Here is a 26629-nt window from a genome sequence, read left to right on the forward strand (position 1 = left end):
CACAGACATAAATAGATAAATATCCGTAATTGAAAAAAATACTGGGCAGCGTAGTTTGTATTATGATTAAAAGCATAGGCTTTGGAGGAAGATCTCAGTTTAACTGACCCTCTTCCCACCTCCCAGAAGCACAGTTAGACTTATTGAGGGAAGTGACTTGACCTCTCTGAGCCTCATTCATCTCATCTGTAAAATGGGAATAATATTGCCCTTCTAAGAAATATTGTAAGAGTCAAAAAGACCACACTTGTGTGATCCTAAGCAGACGGAAAGTATTTAATGAATACTACCTCTGCCTCTCAAATTGGTCTAGAAAAAAGGCAGGCCTTTTCCTGGATGTCCTATTGTTGTTCAGTCCCTCAGTCATGTCTGACTCTTTGAAAGCCCGTGGACTGCAGCACACCAGGCTTCCCTGTCCTTCACCATCTCCCGGAGCCTACCCAAACTCATGCCCATCGAGTCGGGGATGCCATCCAAACATCTCATCCTCTGTTGTCCCCTTCTCCTCCTGCCTTCAATCTTTCCCAGCATCAGGGTCTTTTCCAATGAGTCGGCTCGTCACAACAGGTGGCCAAAGTATAGGAGCTTCGGCTTCAGCATCAGTCCCTTCAAAGAATACTCAGGATTGATTTTCTTTAGGATTGACTGGTTGGATCTCCTTGCAGTCCAAGGGACTCTCAAGAGTCTTCTCCAACACCACAGTTCAAAAGCATCAATTCTTCAGCGCTCAGCCTTCTTTATGGCCCGATTTTCACATGGACCATACATGACTACTGGAAAAACTATAGCTTTGACTATACAGACCTTTGTAGGCAAAGTAATGTCTCTGCTTTTTAATATACTGTCTAGGTTTGTCATTGTTGGACTTCCTCCAATAAGATTATTTGAAATTGAAGCAGAATGAGACAGAAACTATTTTTACTCTTCATTCTAAATTTTTAAATTGATCAGCAGAAAAGCAACAAGGAAGAGAGATAAGCATAGATATCTCATTGAAAAATCTGAGGGATCTGGACCATGTCGAAAACAATACAAAAATATCACTAAATGTCAACCAAACTTTGCATCATGGTAGGTTGATTTTGCTGTTCAGGTACTTTAATTGTGTAAAGCAAATAACACTGATGAAATGTCTATTTCACAACAACTTTTCTATTATTTCCAGTCTTGTCTCAACAGACCAGGAACAGGATACAGGCAGTTCAGCCACTTTCATTATAAAACCCAATGTTCTGTCTATCAGCGGGATGCAGGCTGTCTGTCGGTCCTGCTTGGTGAAAAATGTCCATCTGGGCTGACCAACGAGGAAACGCCGAGCTGTCTCGGCTGCTCCAAGTTGGTGACCAGGGTGGGGCAATTGGAGACCCTGAAAGTGGTCTCCACTTGTTTAAGTTAGTTTGCGGCAGCGGATGTAACAGCCAATGGTTCCACCAGAAGGCAAAGAACAAATTAGCGTGAAGATGCTAAAGGGCAGCCAGGATCGGAGGCAGTGACTGAGAAGTGAAGGACCTCTATGTGCCATCCTAGTTCCTGTATCTGTTGTGGGACGAGGTGTTGGCTCAGGATTTCCACCCCTTTTCAGAGGCCCCGTTCCTCCAGCTCATTTTTCCCCACTGCATGAGACAGCGATGCTGAGAAAATCTCCCATGCACTGGCTAGTCCTTGAGAAACAAACAGATCAGAGTGTGACGCCCCTACAGAGTCATCCTAAGGGCTCTGACCCATCCCACCTGCAGCTCCCAGGAGAGACCACAGGTCCTACTTCATGGGTACTTGGAAAGATCACTCTAAGGAACATGTAGTAAAAGGGGAGTGTTTAAAAGGAAACAGGAGAGAAGTGGCTGGAATTCAGGCATAGCATCCATGCCCAGTGTTTCCAAGACCATAGGATAGAAACCATTTCCAGATTTAAAGACAGTCTCTTGGGACTGACCAGAGTGGTGAGAAGGGGTTGATAGGAAGGAAGCTTTAGCAGGGAATTCAAGTGAGTTCAACAAAGTGTGCTTGGCACACTTGCCAAGTACAACAAGGTAAGTGCTGCTGGGGCTACAAAAGTACCTTTTCCCTTGGCAATTCTTAACCTCCCTGGGGAGGTCAGATCACTTTTGAGAATCCAAGGAAAGCTACAGATCCTTAGAAACACCCTTGCACGCAACTTCAGAGGGACCCTGTGTTTCTGAGACATCTGCAGCAAGCACCCTTGCTCTATTAGACTCTGCAGGCTTAAGACTCAGCATAAGTTGTTAGGATTGATTTTTTTTAAAAGCATGTATGAAGCAGGTAAGAAATCACACAACAGCTGCAAAGGCAACTAGAACCCTGGTTCTGTAGATACTGAAAATCACTGCCTCTGTTTCTCAAGGTTTAGATTAGCAAGTCTGAGGAGGTACAGGAAAGACCCGTAGGACAACCTCAGGCATTGGGAGTTTTGAATTTTGGTTTTTTTAATGTCACCTTCAAGGATGAACACAAATCCTAAAGATCTGCAAGAAAGTCCAAAAGAGTCAAACAGGTGGTGAATGACTCTAACTGGGGCTGTTGGGGAACCCAGTGGGGAAGGCACCCACCACTCCTCATTCTCACAGTGATGGGGTGGAGGGAACGGTCAGCTCACTGGGCCACTGTAGGCGGGGCAGAGACCGAACCAGAGCGGATGGGCCTTTTCCACGGGCAGCCTGAGAGCGAGCCAAAGGTTGCCCTCTACATCAGTGGGAAGGTAATTTCTCTCAGAGTGCAATTAGGTCTCATGTTTGACCTATGACCTCTGGCCCATGAGATATTTACGATCTCCAGACAGCCAGCCTAGGGGTCAAGTGAGTGAAGATGGAAGCTGAAGGCATTTAATAGGTGGAGGAGGGAGGGGGGAAGAGAGGGAGAGAGAAAGGAAGCAAAGCGGGAGGGAGGAAGGCCTTGGTCAGTCTGAAGTCATCTATGAAATCATGAATTGACAGCCGTTCTTTGGTGCGCACCATGTCTGCCTTCAATTCGGTTTTCTGTTCCCCACCATTATTCTATCACATATGAGGACACTGAAGCTCAGAAGGGGTCAGTGATGTGGCCAGGGTCGCACAGCTGGTAGGTGGCGAGGCTAGAACCTGGGCCCAGGCCAGTCTTAACTCCCTTGTTCATTTCCCAACCGAATCAGTGCGCACGTGCACTCCTCAGAGCATTCGCCCCCTTACCCATCCCGCCATCTAGAACTCCCTCCAGCCTCTTGCAAAACTGAATCTACGCCCACAATCTCTTCTGTTCCAACGGTCTTTCTCAAGCCGGGTTCGGGGCAGTCGTGCTTCCCCCATCAAATGCAGTGGCCTGGCTGAGGCCGCGCGCTCTTCTCTCCGCTCCCGGAGCCGCTTCTCGCAACATGTCCCGACGCCCTGCCTCCCTCCGGGCGGATTCTGCGTGCGCCCGCCTCGCTGGCAGCGCCGGGGTTAACCCACCGGCCTGCGGAGCAATGATTTCTGTTTTATTTCAGCAGGGGAAGTGTGTGCCGGCCTGATTAGCCTGATGGTTTCCTCTTTTCCCATAACCTCCAGACCCCCACGGCCCAAGTGTTTACTCTCTGAAATAAAAAATCTGCTGGTGTTTTTCTTTTTGTGTGCTCGTGTATTTTGGGAGGATTGCAGAGGAGGAAGGCGGGGTGGGGGGTTGAGGGACGCGGAGGCGGGGGCGGTGGGGAGGGGCGCCTCCCCTCGTCCCTGCCCCCCAGCGCGCCTCTCCCAGCTGCAGCCTTGAGCTGAGACCCCTGGCCACAGCGCAGGAAAGAAACTTATTAATGAAGGAGCTGGGTCTCTTGCTTCAGCAGCTATAAACACAGCGAACATCTGGAGAGAGTAAGTCTCCAGGCGGCCAGACGCTGAGAACAACAGGCTGCCTCCGCGCATCCCTCCCCCGCCCGGTCCCCTCCCCCCGCCGGCCTGCAGCCCCCGCACATTCACCCACCAGCACTTCATTCACCGAGGGCGGAGGGGTGCGGAGAGGAGGGCTGACGCCAGGCGGCCTCCACCGGGGTCCCCAGCCCCCGCTCCCCCCACCGAGTTCCCGAAGAGGGGTCAGACAGCTTGAATCCAATAAGAACTCCGTGCCCCAGGGACCTTTTCCCAACTCGGACCAAATATTTGTGGTTTGAAAAAGTTAAGAGAACTTTTTTCTCCCCAGCCCCCTGGGACTCCCAGTGCAATGCTGTTACTTCCTAGGATTTTTGAGAAGAGGCCTTGGAGGACTGCCAAAGAGCGCACGCATCCCCGCTGTAATTCACTAACCCCGGCCCAGGTTTCTCCCACTCGGTTCCCTTCTCTTCAGAGGAACTGCAGGGGTGTTTTACATTTAGGAAGGTCTTTACAGTCCTTCCTGCCCTGGGCTGCTGGACTCTGGCACGTAGCTTCTCTTTCTGGTCCTCACCAGGCTGCCTTCTCATTTCTCTGTAAACTGGGGACACAAGGGAAGGAAAAATTGGCAGGTGTCAGAAAACCAGTCTGGGGCTGGATGAATGTGGGCAAGACTCAGGACTTAAGGGTCGGGCACCAGGTTTCTTTGGGTCACTTAAATTCACATTGAGATTGTGGTGTAAGGAAAAGGTAGCGTCTGTTGATCACATACTATAACACCTCCTGAAGTAGAAATATAGCACTCTACGTAATAGCACAAGACTGTTCAAAGTGAGTGTAATGATCGGACCTGTTAAAGGTTAGAGAACAAGATCCCAGGTGTATTCTTGCTCTTGCCACCAAGCCCCCTAACCCAGGGGTCCCAAACTCTGGGATCTAATGCTTGAAGATCTGAGGTGGAGCTGATGTAGTATTAATAGAAATAAAGTACACACAAAAAAGTGTAATGCGCTTCAATCATCCTGAAACCATCCCCCAACCCCCAGTCGAAGGAAAAATTGTCTTTCATGAAACTGGTCCCTAGTGCCAAAAGGTTGGAGACGGCTGCCCTAACACTTTGTTAGGACTCAATACTTTTCAGCTTATACTCAAAAACTTAAACTGAAAGTGATGGTACTCTGAATATGATACAGCACAAGCTGGAAGAGCTACCAAGGTGATGGGGTTGGGGGTGAATAAGATGGATGGGGCAATGTAACACTGGCAAATAGGAGCAAATTCAATCCATAGCCAGAGAAATACCTTTCAGTTATGGAGAAGAGGTTCAGGCATGGGTAAAAACCTCATGATCAGAAGAACAAAGTGATAGAGCGAGAGTGTAGGCTAGTTTTTGCATATGGATGCTCTTCCTAATTCTCTCCTAGCTGGAGGCAGACCTGCTGCTCTTTCCCCAAGCCTCTCCTAGCCATTTTTGGTCCTCTCAGAGATGGGATGCAGGTGGGGAGAGGGTTTCCTGCATCAAGCTTCTGGCAGTGCTCTTCCCTGGAAGCAGTTTGTCCAGCAGCTTGGCCCCAACTGTAGCCCCTTCCGCGAAAGACTAAAACCTGAGTCAGGCTTACAGCTTCCCTCTTCCAGACACAACTACCAAGTCGGATTCTGAGGTCAAAATTTTCCCTGAGAGGAATGGTCCATATTACTACATCCCAGACAAATGTACGCATGCACACCCACACACACAGGATCAGAACTGTTTTGAAGAACAAAGAACCTAGAACAGCTCCTTTCAAAAAAGAAAACATACCCTGAATGAGGAAAGAACAGATATGTGCAGCAGATAGAGTTTAAAATATCATTTTTTTTTAACCACAGGGCCATCTGATCAGCTGAAAGAACAAGACTGCTAGGAGAATAAACATTTCAGAGCAAGGTGAATCTCCATTTAACAAGTCTCTCTGGCATTCCCTCGATATTCTCAACACTTAAAAGCCAAGTCAGAGGCATCTGTTTTTCCTGCTGAAACTTCCCACCTGGTTGTCGATAGCCCTTTCCAAACACTGGTCCAGGTTTGATCTTTCCCAGCCGCCTGGCCGTCTGGCTCGGAAGGGACCGTGAACTCAGACTTTCAGTACAGTCTCCCACTTGAACTTCCGAAGTTTATTTGGGAAAGACACTCTTTTATTCAACCCTTTTGCTAGTAAATGTATTTTAGAAATTTTAAATACTGTGGCAAGATTCAAAGTCACACACTTAATGGTTAACCTTTATCTCATAAATGTGATATTTCATCTAGGGGTCATTCTTCACATCACATAAATGTAGTCTCATATACAAATTTGGATAAAAGTTGCTGAGAGACAAGGCATGAGTCTTCCCCTCTCTCTCTTCTCAGTTTCCAGGGCATGGCACTGGCTACCAAAAATGTTCATCCCATCACTGGGTCACTTTCTGACTCAACAATACCCACACTTTTCTGGATGCTTGGGCACTTCAGGACAAAGAGTTACAGTGGCAAACATTCATATCGTGTTTGCTTAGTGACGGCACTGCTTTACTCTTGTCATATATTAACTTGGTGGTTCCCAAAGTGTAGTCTTCAGGCCAGTAACAGCCGTAGCACCACCTGAGGCTTTGAGAGAAATGCAAATTTTGAGCCCTACTCTAGACTCACTGAATCAGAAACCCTAGGGATAGAACCCCCACAACCTGCATTTTAACAAGCCCTCCGGGTGACTCTGAAACACTTTGAAAACACTGGTTTAGATGAGGAAGTGGAAATATCAAATAAGTTGTCTGAGGCAACACATTTAGGAAGGGCTGATGGGCAGGTCCAAGCAATCCTGTTCTAGAGGTTGGAGTCTTCACCTCTCTCCTCAAGAATGAGAAATAAGACTGGGTAGATGAGGTTTTTACTATGACCCAGGGCCAAAAACATTGCAAATTGCATGATCCAAAAAGAAAAACAAAAGCATTGTCTCTCATCAAATCAAAGACCACGGTAATGAGGCCATAGGTATATTCCCATGAGGTAAGTTGGATTTACTGTGTTCTGAACCTGCAGATGCTTTCCAACTCAAAACAACTATTTTGCAAAAGTGAACTTTGGTCAAAGAACACCTATGTAAGTTTAGCTAATTCAAGACAGACCCATCCCTGAAATGAAAAATGCTGTGATAATATGTCGCTCTGAAAGTGTGTCATAGTTTCTGATACACATTATTATCATTCACGATCATCGGAGCTATGAGGTTCAAGTCAAACATGGACAGCTATCAGCGGATGGGAGGGACCGCGGTCCTGTGGCCTGGGTGCTCAGTTGGGTCTCTGATGTCACTATTCTCGTTCCCAGTGGAAAACAGGCATTGCATGACTCCAGCTGGGTCTGGGCACCACTCTGAGCTCACTGTCTGTGTCTAAAAATAGTTTGCCATTTCATCTCCATCCCTTCCGTGGGGCCATGGATGGGAGCTGGTCATGACAGTAAGAGGCAGTGAAGTGTTAGTGAGTTCTCAGCAACGCGGAACACGAGACTGACATTTACAAAAATGCTTCTTGCTACGATGATTGAGAGAAAGGGCTGAGGTGGGGGGACAACATAGAAGAAGGGAACAGAGGGAAGGCAGAGCCAGTGGGCTCCACTCCAGTCAGACTATAAACAGCAACAGACATTTCAGCCGTGTCTCGTGTAAGGGGCTCCATTGATTCACCAGGCTCCCCGACAGAGGGATGAGGAGAGGCTAAGATAGAAAGAGCCCATTCATTCATGCAGAACCTCACTCTCTGTCCCTATTGGCTGTCGCTAATGGCTTCAGGCTGATGGGAAGGAGGGGGAAGAGGCCAGCGGGAGGAGGAGGTAGAAATGAAAGAAAATGATGACTACAAGATTGTCATGAAGAGATGTACAGCTGCACAGGCAATTGCATGCAAATGTGGCTTCCCTTTTTAGCTGTAGAGTTAATGTCCTCAGATTCATCTCTTTTTCTCTTTCATGCCATCTGCCCCTCCCCTTCTTTTCCCTTCCCATTCATCTTTCAGTCTCCTGGCCTAGAGTTCCTCTGTCTCTCTACTGACACCCACTTTTCTATTTCCACACACCTCTTCTTTCTTCCCCTTTCACCAGCTATTCTGTCCAACTAATTCGTGACTAGTCTGGATTGCTGAGCATTCTGTTCCCATCACCTGATAACCTCTCCCCTGCTCATATTTTCTCTCACCTTTATTCTCTCCCCCTCCTCCCTCTCTCCACTTCTCCTCCCTCTGGGCCTCAGTCCCTTCGGGGAATAGGAACAACATTCAGAGGAAGGACCCTCATGGGTCCTCGATGGCCCCTCCTGCCGGGCAGCCCAGGCATTGACAGCTGCATAGTCCTGGCAGAAGAAGAGCCTACATCCCTTCTCAGAGCACGAATGTGCAATGGAAGCAGGGCTGGGGAGTGGCTAGGAGGACGGGAAGGAAACTGAAGTTATAAATAGGATAAAAGAAGATGAAAAAAAATGGAGAGTATTTTTCTCTCTTTTTTTCTTAGTCAACACATCTCCAAGGAAATGCGCTGCAGCTGGAGAAACCATCGATTGCTCCATGTCTTCATCTCCCTTCCTTGTAACCCCAAGATCTCCTTCCAAAGGGCACCTATCACTGAGGAGGGCTGGACCACTGCCCAGAAATAATCACTGCAACCCCTTCCTTTATCTGGACAGCTCAGAAGGCAAAGGAGGGGCTGGGAAGGCTCAGGGGTTTGGCCAGATATTTCCATCGGAAGAAGCCTAGGATACAGGGAACTACAGATATCACGTTCGCCACCAAAGCACCACTGCCTCATAGAAGCGGGCTAGAGTTTCTGAGCTGCAGCTGGAGACAATCCAGGTCATTTTAAGATTGGTTATCATATGCCCTTATCTTCCCATCCTACCCAAGAGCCACCAGTCTAGGTGACTCCAGCTTCCTTCTTAAAGAGGTAGACTGTGGGAAGTAGCTTCTATGACACGACTATCAGTCCTAGCATTTTTAAAACAACTTCCCCCTAGGCAACCTCAGTGTCCACCAACAGAGGAATGGATAAAGAAGACGTGGTCCAGATATACAACGGAGTATTACTCAGCCATTTGTTGTCCAGTTTCTCAGTCATGTCTGATTCTTTTCGTCTTTGTGACCCCTGCTCTGCAGCAGGCCAGGCTTCCCTGTCCTTCACTATCTCCCAGAGTTTGTTCCAACTCATGTCCATTGAGTCGATGATGCCATTCAACCGTGTCATCCTCTGTCGCTCTCTTCTCCTCCAGCCTTCAATCCTTCTTAGCATCAGGGTCTTTTCCAATGACCCTTAGCCATTAAAAAGAATGAATTAATGTCATTTGAACAACATGGGTGGACCTAGAGATTGTCATACTGAGTGAAGTCGGACAGAGAAGGAGAAGTATCATATGACATCCCTTATATGTGGAATTTAAAAAGAAAGGAGATAAATGAACTTACAAAAGAGACTCACAGACTTAGAGAAGGAATTTACAGTTGTCGGGGGGAAGAATGGGGGTAAGGGGTAAGTTAGGGATTTAGGATGGACATGTACACACTGTTGTATTTAAAATGGATAGCCAACAAAGACCTACAGTATAGCACGGAGAAGTCTGCTCAGTAATATGTGGCAGCCTGAATAGGAGGGAAGTTTGGGGGCGAATGGATACATGTATATATACGGCTGAGTCCCTTCACTGTTCACCTGAAATATCAAAGCATTGTTGAATTAGCTAAACCCCAATACAAAATAAAAAGTTTAAAAAAATAAAATAAAGAAGCTTCCTCCTGAGGTTCTTAAAAATCTTCACAGACATTATCTCATTGGCCCTGAAGTAAAAACTCTTACCTTTGAGAAACTTGACAAGGAGAAGATTGAAAAATCATCTTCACTTATTTACGTACTTCTTAGCTAAGAAAAAGATGGGCCGTGTCTTTTTTTGATGAAAATGAGGTATTCTGATTTTAAGCTGCAAGTGAGTGTGGAGATGACCTCAACTACTAAGAAGATGTATTAAGTAAATGTAATAAAGTGTAAATTGGTAGCACACAGAAGCACCATCCAGCGCTGAAAGCGTTAAGGCAAGGCAGCTTTACTCTCCGTTACATAGGGAGATAAAAGACTTCAACGCCTAGTGGCGTGAATAGGATTGAAGAATTATACAAATATAGACAAAACCATTTTGATCTTTTGCTTACACAAACAAAATCTTTTTTTCTTTTTTTGGTTTAGATGTTTAAAGGATCACTTTTTCTCATCTCTTAAAACTTTAAGTCCTTAAGTCTAACCTGTGAACAACTATAAAATCCTCTGTGCCACCTCACGAAATGGGTGAACAGCCAAGACCTGCGTTTATCCTTGGGGGGAACTGAGATGCCAAGCAGAAAGTGATGACACAAATGCTATCCTGTCTGAGATCTGAGGTAGTGCCAAAGAACACCTCCAAGATCAAGGGCTGTTGAGTCAAGACAGGGAACACACCGTCAACTTTCACCCTGCCCAGGAGGAGAACCTGGCAACTGCAGACCAGCTCCCATCCTTCTCAGCCCCCATCAAGTGTTCCCAGTCTCACTCTGTGTCTGTCGGTGTATTTCAGGTGAAAGATACAATGTAGGCAACAAAACAAACATTTCCTTTATTTCTCCACTTTTATAAAAATAGCTTGTCATATAACAGTGTTCTCAGGTAAAGAGATACGGAACAAAAAAGTTGCATTTAAGTTAGTTTCCAGGGGCTTTTCACCTATGCACTTCATCAGAACAGAGGATGAAAAATCTGCCTGCAATACGGAAGACACAGGAGACATAGGTTCTATCCCTGGGTTAGGAAGATCCCCTGGAGGAGGAAGTCACAAAACCCACTCCAGTATTCTTGCCTGAAAAATCCCATGGACAGAGGCACCTGGCGGGCTACAGTCCAAAGGATCGCAAAGAGTCGGACATGACTGAAGTGACTTAGCAGAGCACTAAATACATACACACAACATGTAAGCATCATGAAATTTCTTATGCTAAGAATTCGTCCTGGGAGAAAACAAATGCGGCTTTTTGGTATCTGGATATATTATCATAATCTGATCTCCTGAAAAATTGAACTTACCGTCAGGACCAATCACTTCAGGATCCCTAAATTAAGGTTTTACCTTTTGTATCAAAAATAAACAAACGAAAAAGTTAGCAGGTTAGCAAGGACCAATGGAATTTGGGAGAAACACAATGACTCCGGCACAATAGAACTGGGGTATGGACTTTGAACTTGTCTGCTCCTTGGGAGAGTGGATCCTGTTCAGCAGAGGGCAGCACTGTGAGCAGCAAGTCAGGACTGAAAGGGATTCTGAGAGGAGCTTCTGTGAGGAAGAGCTGAGGAGAGAGGCAACAGATGAGGAGAAAGAAGCCAAATGCGGAGCAGGGCAGAACAGAAGAGGATGATGGAAAGAGAAGACAAATGAAAGAAATTACACCTTGTAAGAAGACTGACTATAGAGAACAAACGTATGGCCACCAAGGAGCGAAAGGAGGGTGGGATAAATTGGGTGACTGGGACCGATATATATATATATATACACTGTTGATACTATGTATGAACTAGGTAGCTCAGGTGGTGAAGAATGCCTGCCATGCAGGAGATCCTGGTTCCATTCCTGGGTTGGGAGGATCTGCTGGAGAAGGGAGCCCACGCCAGTATTCTGGCTGGCAGAATGCCATGGACTGTATAGAATTCCATGGAGTCATGAAGAGTCGGACACAACTGAGCAACTTCCTTTCACTTCACTTCATGAAATAAGTAACTAACGAGAACCTGCTCTATAACTCAGGGAATTCTTCTACACAGTGCTCTGCGGTAACCTAAATGGGAAGGAAATTCAAAAAGGAGGGGATAGGTGGATATATATGGCTGATTGACGTTGCTATATGATCGGGCTTCCCACGTGGTAAAGAATCCACCTGCCGATGTAGTTGGATTCCTGGGTTGGGACTATCCCCTGGAGGAGGGCATAGTCACCACTCGAGTATTCTTGCCTGAAGAATCCCAGGGACAGAGGAGCCTGGTGGACTGCAGTCCATAGGTCACAGAGAGTTGGACACAACTTAGCACGCATGCACACACACATACACACACACACGCACAGAAACTAATGCAACACGAAAACAACCGTGCTCCAATAAAAACTAAAACAACAACAAAGGCTGACTAGTCCACACACCCTCTGTCCATCTGGCTCACACTTCATAATTAAAAACCTTCTAGGTCCTTTGTTAACAGCCAGGTTTTAGGGGTTAAAACTCCAGACAGGCAAAGTGGAGAGAACTATATACAAAATGAAGATGTAAGTAAAGAAACCTCGCGTGGGCCCTTTCCTAGAGTTTAGTCTTTCTGTCACTGGAGAATAAAGTCACTCAAAATGACTGAAAAGTTCTGGGACTTCCCACAGAACAAGAACATCCAGCACCCACGTAAGCCAGGGCCGCTGTGATGGCAACTGATGCAGGATGCATCCCACATCCAGTTGCCTTGGGCCCTCAACTCCATCCTCAGTCTCAGCCTCCATTTATGTTCCTACCTGAGCCATAGTGTTCAAGGCCGGTGGGCACTTCCTGAGTAGCTGTCTCTTCCCAGAACGGGTAACAAGCTCTTGGTGGATGATAGGCCGACTGGAAACCACAGGCCATTCGGGGATCTTCGTAAGAGTTGAGAGGTCCCTGCCTCTGTGGCCAGGAAACAAAAGGAAATATATTAAGATTCCCTAATGGAACAGTAACTATCATCCATAAGTAAGAATTATTCATGGATAACAAAAGACTATTTTTAAACTAACTTTTATTGGAGTATAGTTGCTTTACAATGTTGTATTAGCTTCTACTGTGCACCAAAATGAATCCGGCCTATGAATACATATATTCCCTTCCCTTTTGGATTTTCTTTTCATTCAGGTCACCACAGAGCATTGACAAGAGTTCCCTGTGCAGTACACTATGTAGAACCAAATATTGATCACTACCCTTCCCCATCCGAAAAACAAAGACAGGAATGGGAAAGGTTTCTGACTTGGACTGCTGCTGCTGCTGCTGCTGCGTCACGTCAGTCGTGTCCGACTCTGTGCGACCCCATAGACGGCAGCCCACCAGGCTCCCCCGTCCCTGGGATTCTCCAGGCAAGAACACTGGAGTGGGGTGCCATTTCCTTCTCCAATGCATGAAAGTGAAAACTGAAAGGGAAGTCACTCAGTCGTGTCCGACTCTTCGCGACCCCATGGACTGCACCCTTCCAGGCTCCTCCGCCCACGGGATTTTCCAGGCAAGAGTACTGGAGTGGGGTGCCATTGCTTTCTTCATGACTTGGACTATGTATACATTTATTTTCATGCATTTCCTCAACCATTTGAAGAATTTTTTAAATTTTCAAATAAAGATGCATGGTAACTGCAAGGCAGAACCTTGGTCATCTTTATATAGTCCTGGCTTTTGTCTTTTATTTTTTTTAATGTTACCTTAGTCTATAAAAACACCATGAAAGATATTCTTATAAGACATTGCAGTATCCCACAAACAATAGGTAACAAAAGCCAAAGAAAAACAAAATATGTATTTACCTAATAAAATTGCTCTTTTTCAGTTAATCAATGTGCATAAGTTTTCTTTCGTCCTTTTTAAAATATTTATTTGGCTGTGTCAGGTCTTAGTTGAGGCACGTGGGATTTTCCATTGCTGTGCACAGGCTTCTCTGGCTGCAGCACATGGACTCATGTGGGATCTCATTTCCCCGACCAGGGACTTGAACCTGCATCCCCCGCACTGAAAGGCAGATCCTTAACCACTAGACCACCAGGGAAGTTCCGTGCCTAAGTTTTAATCATAGTGATAGCTGGATTAGAATTTTCATTTTTCCCATTTGGGCACTTGTTCAATTCTCTTATTAGTTTTTGTAAAATCCATAAAATATACTCTCTACCCAGTACTCTCTAAGAAGGACAAATACAGTATGTGGGAGACCATGGTTTGCAGTGCTTATGGGCCCGTTCTTTGAAGCCACAGATACGTGGATTCAAATCCTGGCTCCATCACTTACTAACAGGGACCTAGGCCTGTTCTTTTATCTAAACCTCAGTTTACTCAACTAAAAGATGGGAAAAATAATACCTTCCTCATAAGATAGGAGGAGTGAATGAAATAATACGTGTAAGAAAACAATACTGGATAAAGTTTACTCCAGGGCTGTTCTTCTTCCAAGTGGGTTAAAGGTGCTGAGAATGGAATAAGACCCTGGGACTGAACGGGTTCACACCGACTTGCTATATGTGTGGGTGCTAAGTCGCTTCAGTCGTGTCCGACTCTTTGTGACCCTGTGGACTGTAGCCCACCAGGCTCCTCTGTCCATGGGGATTCTCCAGGCTAGAATACTGGATTTGTAGGCAGGTTCTTTACCTCTAGCACCACCTGAGAAGCTCCAAGTTACTGTATATCAAAGGCTCATGTCCTTGGCTTCTGTTACCAGGCAGCTCTTGTGAGAGCCACGTGAATATAAACAGAGCAATGGAGTTTGGGACCAAGACTGAGGAAAATCATCAGCAAGAACACTCAACTGAGCTTCCAGTCAGCCAAAACCATTTTGCTGACATCGTATTTTAACACTGCAAGCTCTTGCAGCAACTACAGTAAGGTTTTCTTTTGAACCCCAAGGATAAGCAGGTCTTCAACAATTCTTTACAAGAGAATCAACTTCACATTTTCTAAATGAGCTGTGTGTTCTCGAAATCCATCCCCATTTTTTCATATTTCTCTAGAGTCTTTCTCAAAATTCAGTTTCAAGTATCAGAGTTTTGGAAACAGGGTCTAGGTGGGGAAATTGTGTCACTAAGTGGTATAAGGGAGGACTCTAAGTGACCTGGCCCTGTCCTCTTTAGGAGCAGTGTGTGCATGGTTTGCCTAAACCAGAAAGTCCTTGTAAGAAGGCAATGGGTGGTTCCAGTAGGATCTTTGTAGAGAGGCTGTGGGTGGTTTGGTCCAGGCCCTGCTAAAGTGGTGGGAACAAGAGGAGAACTTGGACTCAAGTGTCAAAGTTAAGGTTTTCTCTGCTAAGGAAAGACCCCAGAAAGTGAGGCATGGTTTGCAAAGAGGCATTGAAGGAAAACGATGAGTGCCCTATAGAGGGAAGATGGAGGGCAGGGGTAGGTGGCGAGTTATGGGTAAGCAAGACGATACTGGATTCTAGACCTGGGCCATCACCACGTGGCTGTATGGTGAGTCAGCCTGCAGCCTTGACAAACAACAACGTACAGCAGCTCCTTGAGTTTCGTGATTGGCTTTATTTTTAGTGGAGTGCCTCCTGCCCCCACACCAGGTTCCTTGTTGTCAGGGAGGGTTCATTTATTATTTGATACAGGAAAGTCTATTTTTAAGATATATTTCCTCCTTAACTGTCCTCAGCGGTGCCAGGGGACCCTATTTTTAAGAACGAGAAGGAGATAATGCATCAAACCTACCAAGAACCACAAACATCTTTGCTCACAGAGACTCCTGGGAGCATCATGACCCTTGTTACCTAGACACCTGCCTTTTTGTTCGATATTTCACAAACTGACTTAATACCTATTTCACAGAGTATGAGAATGGCATTTTTACTCAAGAGAACCACAGACCCAGTTCCAATTCATTATGAAACCTTCTCAGTTGAGGAGAAAGAAGCAGGTTATCAACAGGTCAGAAATCTGGGCAGCAAAGCCCCACTTCCATGCTTGAAAAAGGGCACCACCCGAAACAAGTTCAAGTCCACACCTTCCTCCTGGCTCCTGGTGAATGGAGGTGAGTTCAGGAGATGCCAGCCACCCTCCTGACCCTGTCATAGTTTAGAGAACCCATGTGATGGGTCCTCAGTCATTCATCCCACAAGTGACTACTGAAAGGAAATAATGTAGGTCCCACACTGCTCCATGCTGATCGGTGAGCTAAACGTGGTGAAGAGACGGTCACATTTAATCTTCAAAGCTGTGAGAGATTCACGTTTTTATCTCCATTTCACGGAAGAAAAAAACTGAGGTTTTTCAGAGAGCAAGTAAACATTCAAAGGCCACATAGCTAGTGAAATAATGGAGATAGAATTCCCTGATGGTCCAGTGCTAAGATTCTGTGCCCCCTCTGCCTGGGGTCCGGATTCGATGCTGCAACAAAAATCAAAGATCCAAAAAAAAAAAGAAAAGAAAAGAAAATCCAATGTGTCGGAACTAAGACCCGGCACACCCAAATAAATAAATAAACAGACTTTTTTTTTTTTTTTTTAAGAGAGAGTTCTAGCTGAGACCTACTTGATCTCAGGCTGTGCGCCGTGAATCTTCTGTGGCCTGGATGGCTCGGGAAGGGAGGCCGCTGTCCCATGACAAAGTACTAAATGGATTATGACAATGGACGGTCATGAAACAAATCTGTATCACACAACCGGTCTATGCTAAGTATTATGTTAGATGCTAAGAATGAAGTATGAGCAAGACATGAACTTTACCCTCTGAAGTGCACACACCAGTAAACAGGAAATTACAGTGAGGGGATGTGACAGAGTGAGGCACCGATGTGTATGGGCGGGGAGAGTGGCAGCAGGTAAGACTTCCTGGAGGAAGCAGATTAAGGTAGTAACGGAAAAGTCAAGTAAGACTTAGCCTAGAATATTTGGTGAAGGGTCTAGAGGACAAAAGATGACATTCCTAAAAGTCCCAAGGAACACCTACACCTATGTAAGGAAGAATAAGGAAGACTCAGAATGGTGACAGAGAAAGACGTGGTAGTGAGAAGTATGAGGGGAAAGCATGCTCTTGGCAATGATAACACCTGCAATGGAGGGCAGTTAGTAACAATGAAAGCTGGAGGGACAGAGTTGAGGGTCATGAAAACCAGACCAGAATCTGGCTGCAGGAGGTGCTAAAGGTAGTGGCATGCTGAGTCAAGATGTTCTAGAAGGATGCATTTGATAGGGCTAAGTAGGACAGAGTGAGCAGGAGCAGGCGAGGAGGCTGACAAGGCAGCAGCTGTGCCCTGCAGAGCCATACTGGGGCCTCGGTACAAAGGAAGAAATCAGTATTACTGATCCTAACTGTATTTAAGTTTTTTATTTCTTATAATGATTTTTGCATTGATTTTGACGGTCAGAAATATTACATTCAGGGAATATTAATCAGAGAGAGTGCAATCTCAGAGGTCCACAGATCAACACCAAGACCTGGCTCTACCAACCGCCTGCTGATTCCACGGCTGGAAACCTCAGGCCAAACAAATAGTGAGACAGGAACACAGTCCCACCCATCAAAAAAAAAAAAAAGAAATATTACATTCAGATTTGTTTAGCTTGAGTACTGAGTCTGGGGGCAGCCCTTAGGCTTTGGCCCCATGTGAAATGAGTGGTAAGCCAGTTATACAGTCAAATGCTCTATCACTGATCTCCACCCCCACCAGTCTAGTTATGAAGAGTTGAACTAGGGTCATGAGTGTAGAGGTGAAGAGGAAACAAGAAATATAAGATATGTTTTGAAGAAAGAGTCAACATGATTTTATGACTCAGAGGAGATGAAGGAAAGTGGTGAGCGGCAACCATCCAAAAAAATGCTTAGATTGCTTGCTTCTATAATAGGGAAAATGGTGAATAGGTAAGAGGTTGGAAGAAAATTTCACTCTTGGTTGTGCTCAGATGGAGAGACGGCAGAGCGACTAGGGGGAGGTTCCCTTGGTGGCTGCATGACCGAAGACAGGAAAGGATAGAGGTGGATCTATAAACATCAAGGATCTAGTTAAAGTGTAGAGTCAGGGAAAATGGAAGTTAAAATAAAAACAGAAAGGGTCAGAGTTGGCTCTGGCACACCATCCAGCAGTTCTATTTCTGTGTACTTATCCAAAGAAAACAAAAACACTCATCTGAAAAGATATGTACATCCCAATGTTTAATACCACATTGTTTATAATAATCAAGATATGAAAGCAACTTAACTGCACATTGATGGATGAATGGGTAAGAATCATACACACACGCACATATACATACACTGGAGTATTATTCAGTCATAGAAAAAGAATGGAATCTTGCCATTTGCAACAACAGGAAGGGACCCAAAGGATATTTGCTGATTGCAACAAATCAGACAGAGAAATACAAATACTGAGTGATTCTACTTATATGTGGGACCTAAAAAAAGAAACGACACACAACAAATAAGTAGTAACAGAACAGAAAGAGACTCACGGATGCAGAAAACAAACTGGTGGTCGCCAGAGGGGTGGGGAGAGAGGAGTGAGATAAGTGAAGGGGACTCAGAGCAATTATCAGATAACAAGTCAGGAGAATATAAAGTGCAGCCAAGGGAATACACTCCACAACATTGTAATATCTTTATATGGGAATGGTTATTAGACTTACTGTGGTGACCTTTTCATGTGTAATGTATAAAAATATCAAATCACTATATTTACTTGAAATTAGCATTATACTGTAATTCAATTATACTTCAATTTTGAAAAAAATGGGTCTATAGAGTTGCCGGCCATTGGGAGGAGAAATGAACAGGAAATAACAAAGAAGGGTCAGTTGAAGACACAGGAGGAAAAACACGAAAGTGTTCAGTGAAAAGGGCAGAGCTTCAGAAAGCGGACACTAAGAAGAGGGTGGTATCCAGGCAGCCTTAAATGGCCATGTGCTCCTGCCCCGCTCTGTAGCAATCTATAATGAGCACCCTCCCCCAGCCCCAGTAATCCTTGTGGAGGCTTCAGAGGATATGAGCCTGCAACCTAAGTGCTTCACTTTTCTGATCCTGGAAAGAAGCAGCATGAAGTTCTGAAGTCTGGAGTCTACTAGGATGACGGACACACACTTGTTCCTGCTCCAAGATGAACAACCCCTGACGCCACCACCATAGTGACCACCGCCCCCTTCTGAAGTCAGGGCTTCATCTACTGTATTCCATCACCCTCACCCCCTACGCTTCTATCAGGGACCTGTCTCTCCTCCCCACTCACCTAGTTCCCTCCCTATGGCTGCTCTCCACCCACCTCCCAGCCCTGCCAAACCTCACAGCATTGCTTCTGCTCAGAGTCTTCCTCCCCTCGGCCCCCAAAGATCCCTACAGTTAGGAAAGAGGGAAAACGGAAGTAGATTTTCAATACTAAATCAAAAATGGAGGCTGCGTGTCTATAGGAGTTTGTTTCTGTCTTGAGCCAAGCAGCCTTCATGGTCCAGGTGTTTGCTCCTCAAACCCTTCCTGATCTTTCTCGTGTGTGTGCGTGTGTGTGTGTGTGTGTGTTACAAAAAATTCTGTCAGAGTAAATCTATCTTTTCTCTAACAAACTACACAATCCTGGGATTTAACCTTAGTAGTATACCATAAGCATACAAGACACAAAAATACTTCTAGATACTGCAACTTAAAAAAACATGTGTATTCCCAGAGGCAAAGCTGACTTAACGCTGAATGGATGGGTAAGGGAGTCTACAATCCACAGGAGTAAATCTGTATCATTCTAGGCCTGGCATTGATGTTCATATGCTCCAGAAAGAAGATGAGAGACTGGAAATCAGGAAGCCTGGGTTTGAGTCCTGCTCTGGGCTTCCCTGGTGGCTCAACTGGTAAAGAATCTGCCTGCAATGCAGGAGACCTGGGTTCAATTCCTGAGTTGGGAAGGTCCCCTGGAGAAGGGAACAGCTATCCACTCCAGTATTCTGGCCTGGAGAATTCCATGGACTGTATAGTCCATGAGGTTGTAAAGAGTTGGACACTACTGAGTGACTTTCATTTTCACTTTCTGGTCGATATAATCAAAGCTATGGTTTTTCCAGGAATTATGTATGGATATGAGAGTTGGACCATAAAGAAGGCTCAGCGCTGAAGAACTGATGCTTTCAAACTGTGATGCTGGAGAAGACTTTTGAGAGTCTTGGACTGCAAGGAGATCAAACCAGTCAATCCTAAAGGGAATCAATCATGAATATTCATTGGAAGGACAGAAGCCAAAGCTGAAGCTTCAGTACCTTGGCCACTTGATGTGAAGAGTTGACTCAGTGGAAAAGACACTGATGCTGGGAAAGATTGAAGGCAGGAGGAGACGCGGACAACAGAGGATGAGATGGTTGGATGGCATCACCATGAGTTTGAGCAAACTCTGGGAGATGGTGAAGGACAGGAAGCCTGGAGTGCTGAGCCCATGGGGTTGCAAAGAGTTGGACACGGCTTAGTGACTGAACAAAGACTGCCCCTAAGGAGGTGGTTAGTCTCCAGCCTGTTTCTTAACCTTCTTAGGCCTCTGTTTCCTGAGGACACTGGCCCCAATGATCGCCAAGTTCCTTTGCAAATACAAGTCTCATTTTTGCTGATCCGTCCACATTCTTTCTCCTGACCTTGTGACGGACAACCTTCATTTGATAAGTAACGACGCCAGGGTGGGAAAACCTAGAGCACCAGAATTCATCATCATTTAGATTCATGCCAGGCCACGTCCCCTTCAAATGCATGACCACCTTCAAGTCGTTCGTCTTCATTCTTCCCTGGAATATGCTCACACACCATTTTGCCCCCACATCCCTTGTTTTTTCAGTAGAGAAAAATGAGGTTAGGAAGTACCTAGCTGCTGAGCTGTCCAGGGGCTCTCACATACTAGGTGCAAATTTGTGCAGTAAGTGGGGAATTTCTCATCCTAAACCCTTTCACTTTGTTGCAGGCAGATGCCCACCCTGAAGCCAGCCTGACCAACTCCACAGACATCTCATTGCATCTGAGACTCCTCATCTTCAGAGGATGTCAGACCAGCCAGCACCTCTTTTTACTCACGGAGAAGTGCTTTCAGCCACCCTGGGGAGCGGTTTGGGGCAAATTGTATCTGGCCCTCAGAAGAACGTGGGCCTCTGCTTCAGTGGGACACGTGGGACCTGCTCCCTGGAGAAGGGAAGGAGGCAACACAGAAACGCCCCCCACCTTCGGCTCTCCCACCAGAGGGGAGAGGGCCAGGGTGGTGTAGCCGCAGGAGAGGCAGAAACAGACAAAATAGGAAACTCTCAAAGGGCAATTTAATTTTAGATTCAAGGCCAGGAAATTGTTTTGAAAACAATAAGAGCGATGGGCTTGGGTCTTGGCAAAAGGGCAGGTCGGACCACTGCAGATTCCTGAGAGAGAAACAAATCTGAAGCACAGAAAGAGCAGAGATGGGACTGTCAGATTCCGTTCTCCATGAGAAGCTGTGCTCAGCCTCCAAACGGGCCACCTGGACCACAGCTAAAGCCGTCTTGAGATGCCCCCCGCCCTGGGGCTGCAGATCAAGTCGGGGAGGGGGACAGTGACCAAGGGTGAAGCTCCTCACACCAGTCTGAAACCACAGTCCCCTCCACTCAAAAGACATTCTCTTGCTGAGAGGTAGCGGGTGAAATCCTGTGTTATCCATCAACTTCTACTCATTAACGGGAAGCCTTGACACTCCCAGTGACTCCATGAGGTGCCAGCCTCAGGCATCCAGCCCAGAGCTTGGAGGTGAAGGGTGGGCCTGACTCAGAGCCTCCTCAGAGAGGGGGCGAACCTCCCATGGAGAAAAACCTGGACAGGAATTTCAATTTGCTCAGAGGTCTACAAAATTGAGTTCTGTCTTTTTTTTCCCCTAAACCAAGGAGGGTAAATTCACCATGAATAAAGCATACAGATACATCAGTTCAGTTCTCACTCAGTAGCGTCCGACCCCATGGACTGCAGCATACCAGGCCTCCCTGTCCATCACCAACTCCCAGAGCTTACTCAAACTCATGTCCATCAAGTTGGTGATGCCATCCAACCATCTCATCCTCTGTCGTCCCCCTCTCCTCCCGCCTTCAGTCTTCAATCATAAGGATGCATTAGTTGGCATAAGTTCTTATTCATCCCCACATTTCTTAAAAATGGTCAAGACAGGGACTTCCCAGGAATTCCCTGGTGGCCCAGTGGTTAAGGTTCTACTTCTGCGGGGAGTCTGAGCTCAATTTCTGGTCGGGGAACTAAGATCCCGAGTGCTGTGTAGCAAGGCCAAAAATAAATTAAATTTTATTTTATTTTTTTAAAGATGGGGACTTCCCTGGTGGTCCAGTGGTTAAGACTTCACCTTTCAACACAGGGGTGCAAGTTTGATCTGCAGTCAGGAAGCTAAGATCCCACATGCCTCATGGCCAAAAACCCAAAACATAAAGCAGAAGCAATATTGTAACAAATTCAATAAAGACTTTAAAAATGCTTCACATTAAAAAAATCTTTAAAAAATATGATCAAGATGCTCTTAATGATAAGGAGTGTCCCAAGCCAGGAGCCGGAAGATCCAGACCACACTCCATCCTTTACCAGCCTGTAAACTTGGGCAACTTCATTTACTCTCTTAGGTCCTGAATTTCCTGATGCTGGGAGACAGTCTCAAGGTTATGGTCTGGCTCTGAAATTCTCTAGCTTATGCTGACTGAACCCCATATCTTAGAAAATCACTGCTTTCTAAGATGCTGGAAAAATCTTTTTTCCTTCACTTCTTCTGACTATCACTAAGAGTTATGGTTATAGATTATTTCTTAAACATCATGTTCCAGCAACCCCCCCGGAGGTAAAGCCAACACCACCCCAAGCAACGAGAGAAAAAAGAAAATGCTTTTCTGATTTCCATTTACATTCTAAATTTCTTTTTCTGTCTTCTCACTTCTCTAATCCAAGAGAAGGAAATGGCAACCCACTCCAATATTCTTGCCTGGAGAATCCCGTGGACAGAGGAGCCTGGTAGGCCGCTGTCCATGGGGTTGCACAGAGTCGGACATGACCAAAGCGACTTAGCAGCAGCAGCGGCGGCGTTTCTCTAATCAGGGATTCCTTATCCATTGCTCTCCAGGATCCCCAGGAAGAAGGGAAAGGTGTATATGCTAGCTTCATAGAAATAAGAATCAGCCCTTCCCAGCTTCCCAGAACTTCAGGGACAACACAGACGTCCCTGTGAACACATTCTAAGGCATGTGGGGTGGAGGTGAAGAGTGCCAACAGCAAAGGCTAAGAAGAGAATTGCTTCCCAAGGAAGCCCAATTAAACTGCAATTACTCGAGATAAGAGAACCAAGTCTGTTTACACAATGGGGCTGTAAACCACCAGCCCATTACAAGAGAACTTTGATCTGGGGGCAGGGGAGCTATTTCTGGTCCAGGGTAGAGAGGAAGCAGGGAGGTTTCTCAATAAGAGAAATAAGAATGGCTCCACTCAACCCAAAGCCCTCTTGTTCTGGCCGCACCCTCATAAGGACAAAATTGGTGAAATCACCTCCACCTCCCTGTGTTCATCTCACACAATCGAAAAGTCCAGAGAAAAACAGAGAAGAGATGGTAAACACAGGGAAAGGGAATTAACTGAGGTCATATTTCTGGCTGGTGTCACAGCGACTTGACATGGTAAGTATACCCTGTGCCTGTTTTACAGATGAGAATACTGAGGTTCAGAGGAGGTCATGTGCCCAAGGTCACGTGGCTGAGGAGTAATAAACAGACCAGAATTTAACTCAGGTCTTTCTGACTCCAAAGCCTAAGTGCTTTCCATGTTATTGGATTGGCAAAAAAGTTCCTTCGGGTTTGTTCATAAGCTGTTATGGAAAAACCCGAAGGAACTTTTTGGTCAACCCAATGTGTGGCCAGGCTATGTTCCACAGCTGTCTGGTCCAAGCCATAAGGCTCAGGGCCTTCCATGTAGTCTGACGCTCTGAACAGTCACCCTTGCCTGGCATATTACTATAGAGTAAGTCCCCGACATAGGAACCTTCAAGTTGTGAACTTTCAAAGACACGAATGTGCATCCCATCACCAGGCGTGAGTGACATTACAGCTTGCTCCCCCCGACCCTGTCTCCTACTGCCATCTCCCCACTCCCCTCCATCCTCCAGGTAGTGACTCTTCCTGCCTGTTCACTTGATGCCAGCCCTCGGATGTCAGCTGTTGTATGATACTGCTGTACTTTCCAGGGTACTGCATTGTAAGATTAAAAAGGTTTTCTTTTTTGTGTTTGTGTTTTATGTATTAACTGTATGAGAAGTATTATAAACCTATTACAACACAGTACCACAGCGTGGATTGTCTTAGTTGGGTACCTGGGCTAACTTTGTTGGACATATACATAAATTGGACTTATAAACGCGCTCTCAGAACAGAACTCATTCGTATGTTGAGATACTTACTGCATTCCCAAAGGCCTGAGCTCCGAGAGTAGGTGTGTGGGCAGTTGTCTATTCCTTCCCTCTGAACAGTTCAAGGTGCTTCCTAAGCTCGAGTGACCCAAGGACCTCCTCCACACGCTGGTGAGGGAACCAAGGACAGGGACATGCTTGGTCCAAACCAGGGGCAGCCCGCCCCGCCCATTCCTGCCCTGCCTGCCGCCCTGAAAGCTCAGCAATGTGAAGAGGAGGATGACGCAGGAGAGGACCAGGGGTGCGAGGGACTTCCAGGAGCAAGGCAGCAAGCTCTCCAACCAGCATAACAGGAAGGAGTGCTTCCTCCCGCTGGATGAAAGGGTCCCTGACACACAGCCCATATAAGTACCTGCAAACGTCACCCCCTCCCACACAATGGCCAGACAACTTCCAGAAGTGTCGTTTCCCTGCCTCCCCCGCTGTGACATCACTTCTTTCATGAAGGTCTTCCAGGAGGCTGACCTTCCAAAGGGGAGAACTGTGTCCTGCTTTGCACAAAGGGGCCCCAAGGCAGATAATGTGTGTTCTGCATACAACGGCCCTTACCCGAGGGATGGGATGAATTTTGCAGCTGTTGCTGTGATCATTTTAAGCCTTCTCCTGGCACAGCAAATAATCAAAGCATACTAATGCCAGCTCCAGTTCTCAGTCAAGGACTCTGAGACTGAGTGGTCTTTAAGGGTCTAGAAAATATTTATGTCTTGGTTTAGAAGATTGTTTCTTGGACAACTAAAGCAGTCTGTTTAGCAGAAACCCTCGTTTCTGCTGAATATAGTCTCACTTTTTTTTTTTTTTCTAAGATTTCCCTTTCAAACCCAAGGAGTTACACTCAGTACCAGGCTTCCCAGGTGGTTCAGTGGTAAAGAATCTTCCTGCCAATGCAGGAGATGCGGGTTCAATCCCTGGGTCAAAAAGATACCCTGGAGAAGAAATGGCAATCCACTCCAGTATTCTTGCTTGGAGAATCCCAAGGACAGAGGAGCCTGGAAGCTACAGTCCCTGGTCAGACACAACTTAGCAACTAAACACCAACACACAGTACTACCCCTCCTTCAAACCCAATCTTGTGTCCATTCTAGAGCACACCTTCTCAACCTTGGCGATACTGACAGTTGAGGCTAGACAATTCTTTGTCATGGGGAATTGTACTGTGTAGTGTAGAATGCTTAGTTGCAACCCAGACCTCTCTCCTCTGGATGCCAGCAGCATCCCCACTCCCCAAATTCTGACCATCAAAGATATCACCAACAAAATCATCCCTAGATTTAAAAAATCCACTGGTTTTCCTTTTACCCCTCAAACTTCCCATTCCGGGATAGCTTCTCTTCCTGGTGGGCCAGGCTAACTAATGCAGAGATCGGGGCGCCAGGCAGGAGGACTTGGTTGATTGGATTAAGTACAACTGATTGAGCCCCAGACGACAAGACTCCAACAGAACTGAGAAGATTCAGGTGCCTGGGACGTTCACGTTCTCGTCTGGGAAAGTTCATGAAGCTGGGCTCAGTGCTCCAGGAGATCTCAGATTGAGATTGAAAGTATGAAGTTTGCTGGTTTTCCTGCTAATGCCTGGAGCTTATATTCTATAGGTGATTTACAAATTCTTTCACTGTCATAGCCCAGCCTGAAGTTGAAGATTATCTGTCAGAACTAGTACACTGAACTTGAGCTTGGATCCATCAACTTTATTTATCTAATTTTTTAAATAAAGAAGAAATAGACGAAGAAGGCAGAGGACTTCCTGGTTGCTCAGTGATTCTGAGAAATTTGCCCAACTAGCTCCAGTGGTGGAGAAACCGAGCCCCATAAAGAAGTTGTGAGCGCTAGTACTGTAACAATAAACATAGCAATTCGCTTACGCAACTTTCTACTTTTACCCAAGCAACTCTGAAATATCGTATTGAAAAGGATCCCAAGGGTTGATAATGTTTTTCAGATATGGCTATTGGGGGTGGGGATAAATGAGTTCTTTGTTTTGAAACCAGTGGAAACAATTCAAAATGCATTAAAAATACCAAGTGTATTCAGTTGAGGGTGGGGTCTTTAGTTGAAAATCACACTGAAGAGTTGTTTTTTAGTTTTTTTCAATCTCATACAATTTCCAGATGCCCTGTCTAGGATAACTTAATGTTATACCTGCAACTTATGTACTTGTACTGCGATTTATTTCAGTGCCTAAAATATAATAAACACAAATTTGCATGGCATTGCTGAACAAGTTATTAATCTTATTTAATTGGATTACAGTATTGGCAAAGAGAATTAACATAAGCTGCTTTTAAATCCACTTTTCCAAGTCAATGACACAGTATGCCCTGGAATCACAGTATCCTTATGTAACAAATCTTCACACTATCATCTTTAAGAAAGATTTAGTGTCATTTGTGCTGACCTTAGATGATAACTTCTTTGTGAGAAGCAGAAGCAGTCTTTTCCCTGGCCAAGTCTCCAGCCATATGGACCTTAACAAGTCCCTTGGCAATTTCTACTAAGCAGAATGGAGTGATTTTTGGTCTGAACTTGTGTGTGTGTGTGTGTTTTAAATATATTTCTGATGTAAATTGTACTCTAAACATTTCTCTGATTCTAATTTTTAAAATATAATGAATGGTGCTTAT

General features: G+C 45.6%; 1 protein-coding gene across 2 annotated transcripts in view; it reads right to left on the minus strand.

Moving 5' to 3' along the window:
- Positions 1 to 26629, minus strand: part of ETS1 (ETS proto-oncogene 1, transcription factor) — a 142417-nt gene that overhangs the window by 100519 nt on the left and 15269 nt on the right. For both annotated transcript variants that reach the window (XM_018042658.1, XM_018042659.1), the window contains exon 3: positions 12395 to 12539. In XM_018042658.1, the coding sequence (XP_017898147.1) occupies positions 12395 to 12539 (145 nt within the window). The remainder of the gene's footprint in view (positions 1 to 12394; positions 12540 to 26629) is intronic.

Source organism: Capra hircus, chromosome 29 (assembly GCF_001704415.2).
Source record: "Capra hircus breed San Clemente chromosome 29, ASM170441v1, whole genome shotgun sequence".
Lineage (NCBI taxonomy): Eukaryota > Metazoa > Chordata > Mammalia > Artiodactyla > Bovidae > Capra > Capra hircus.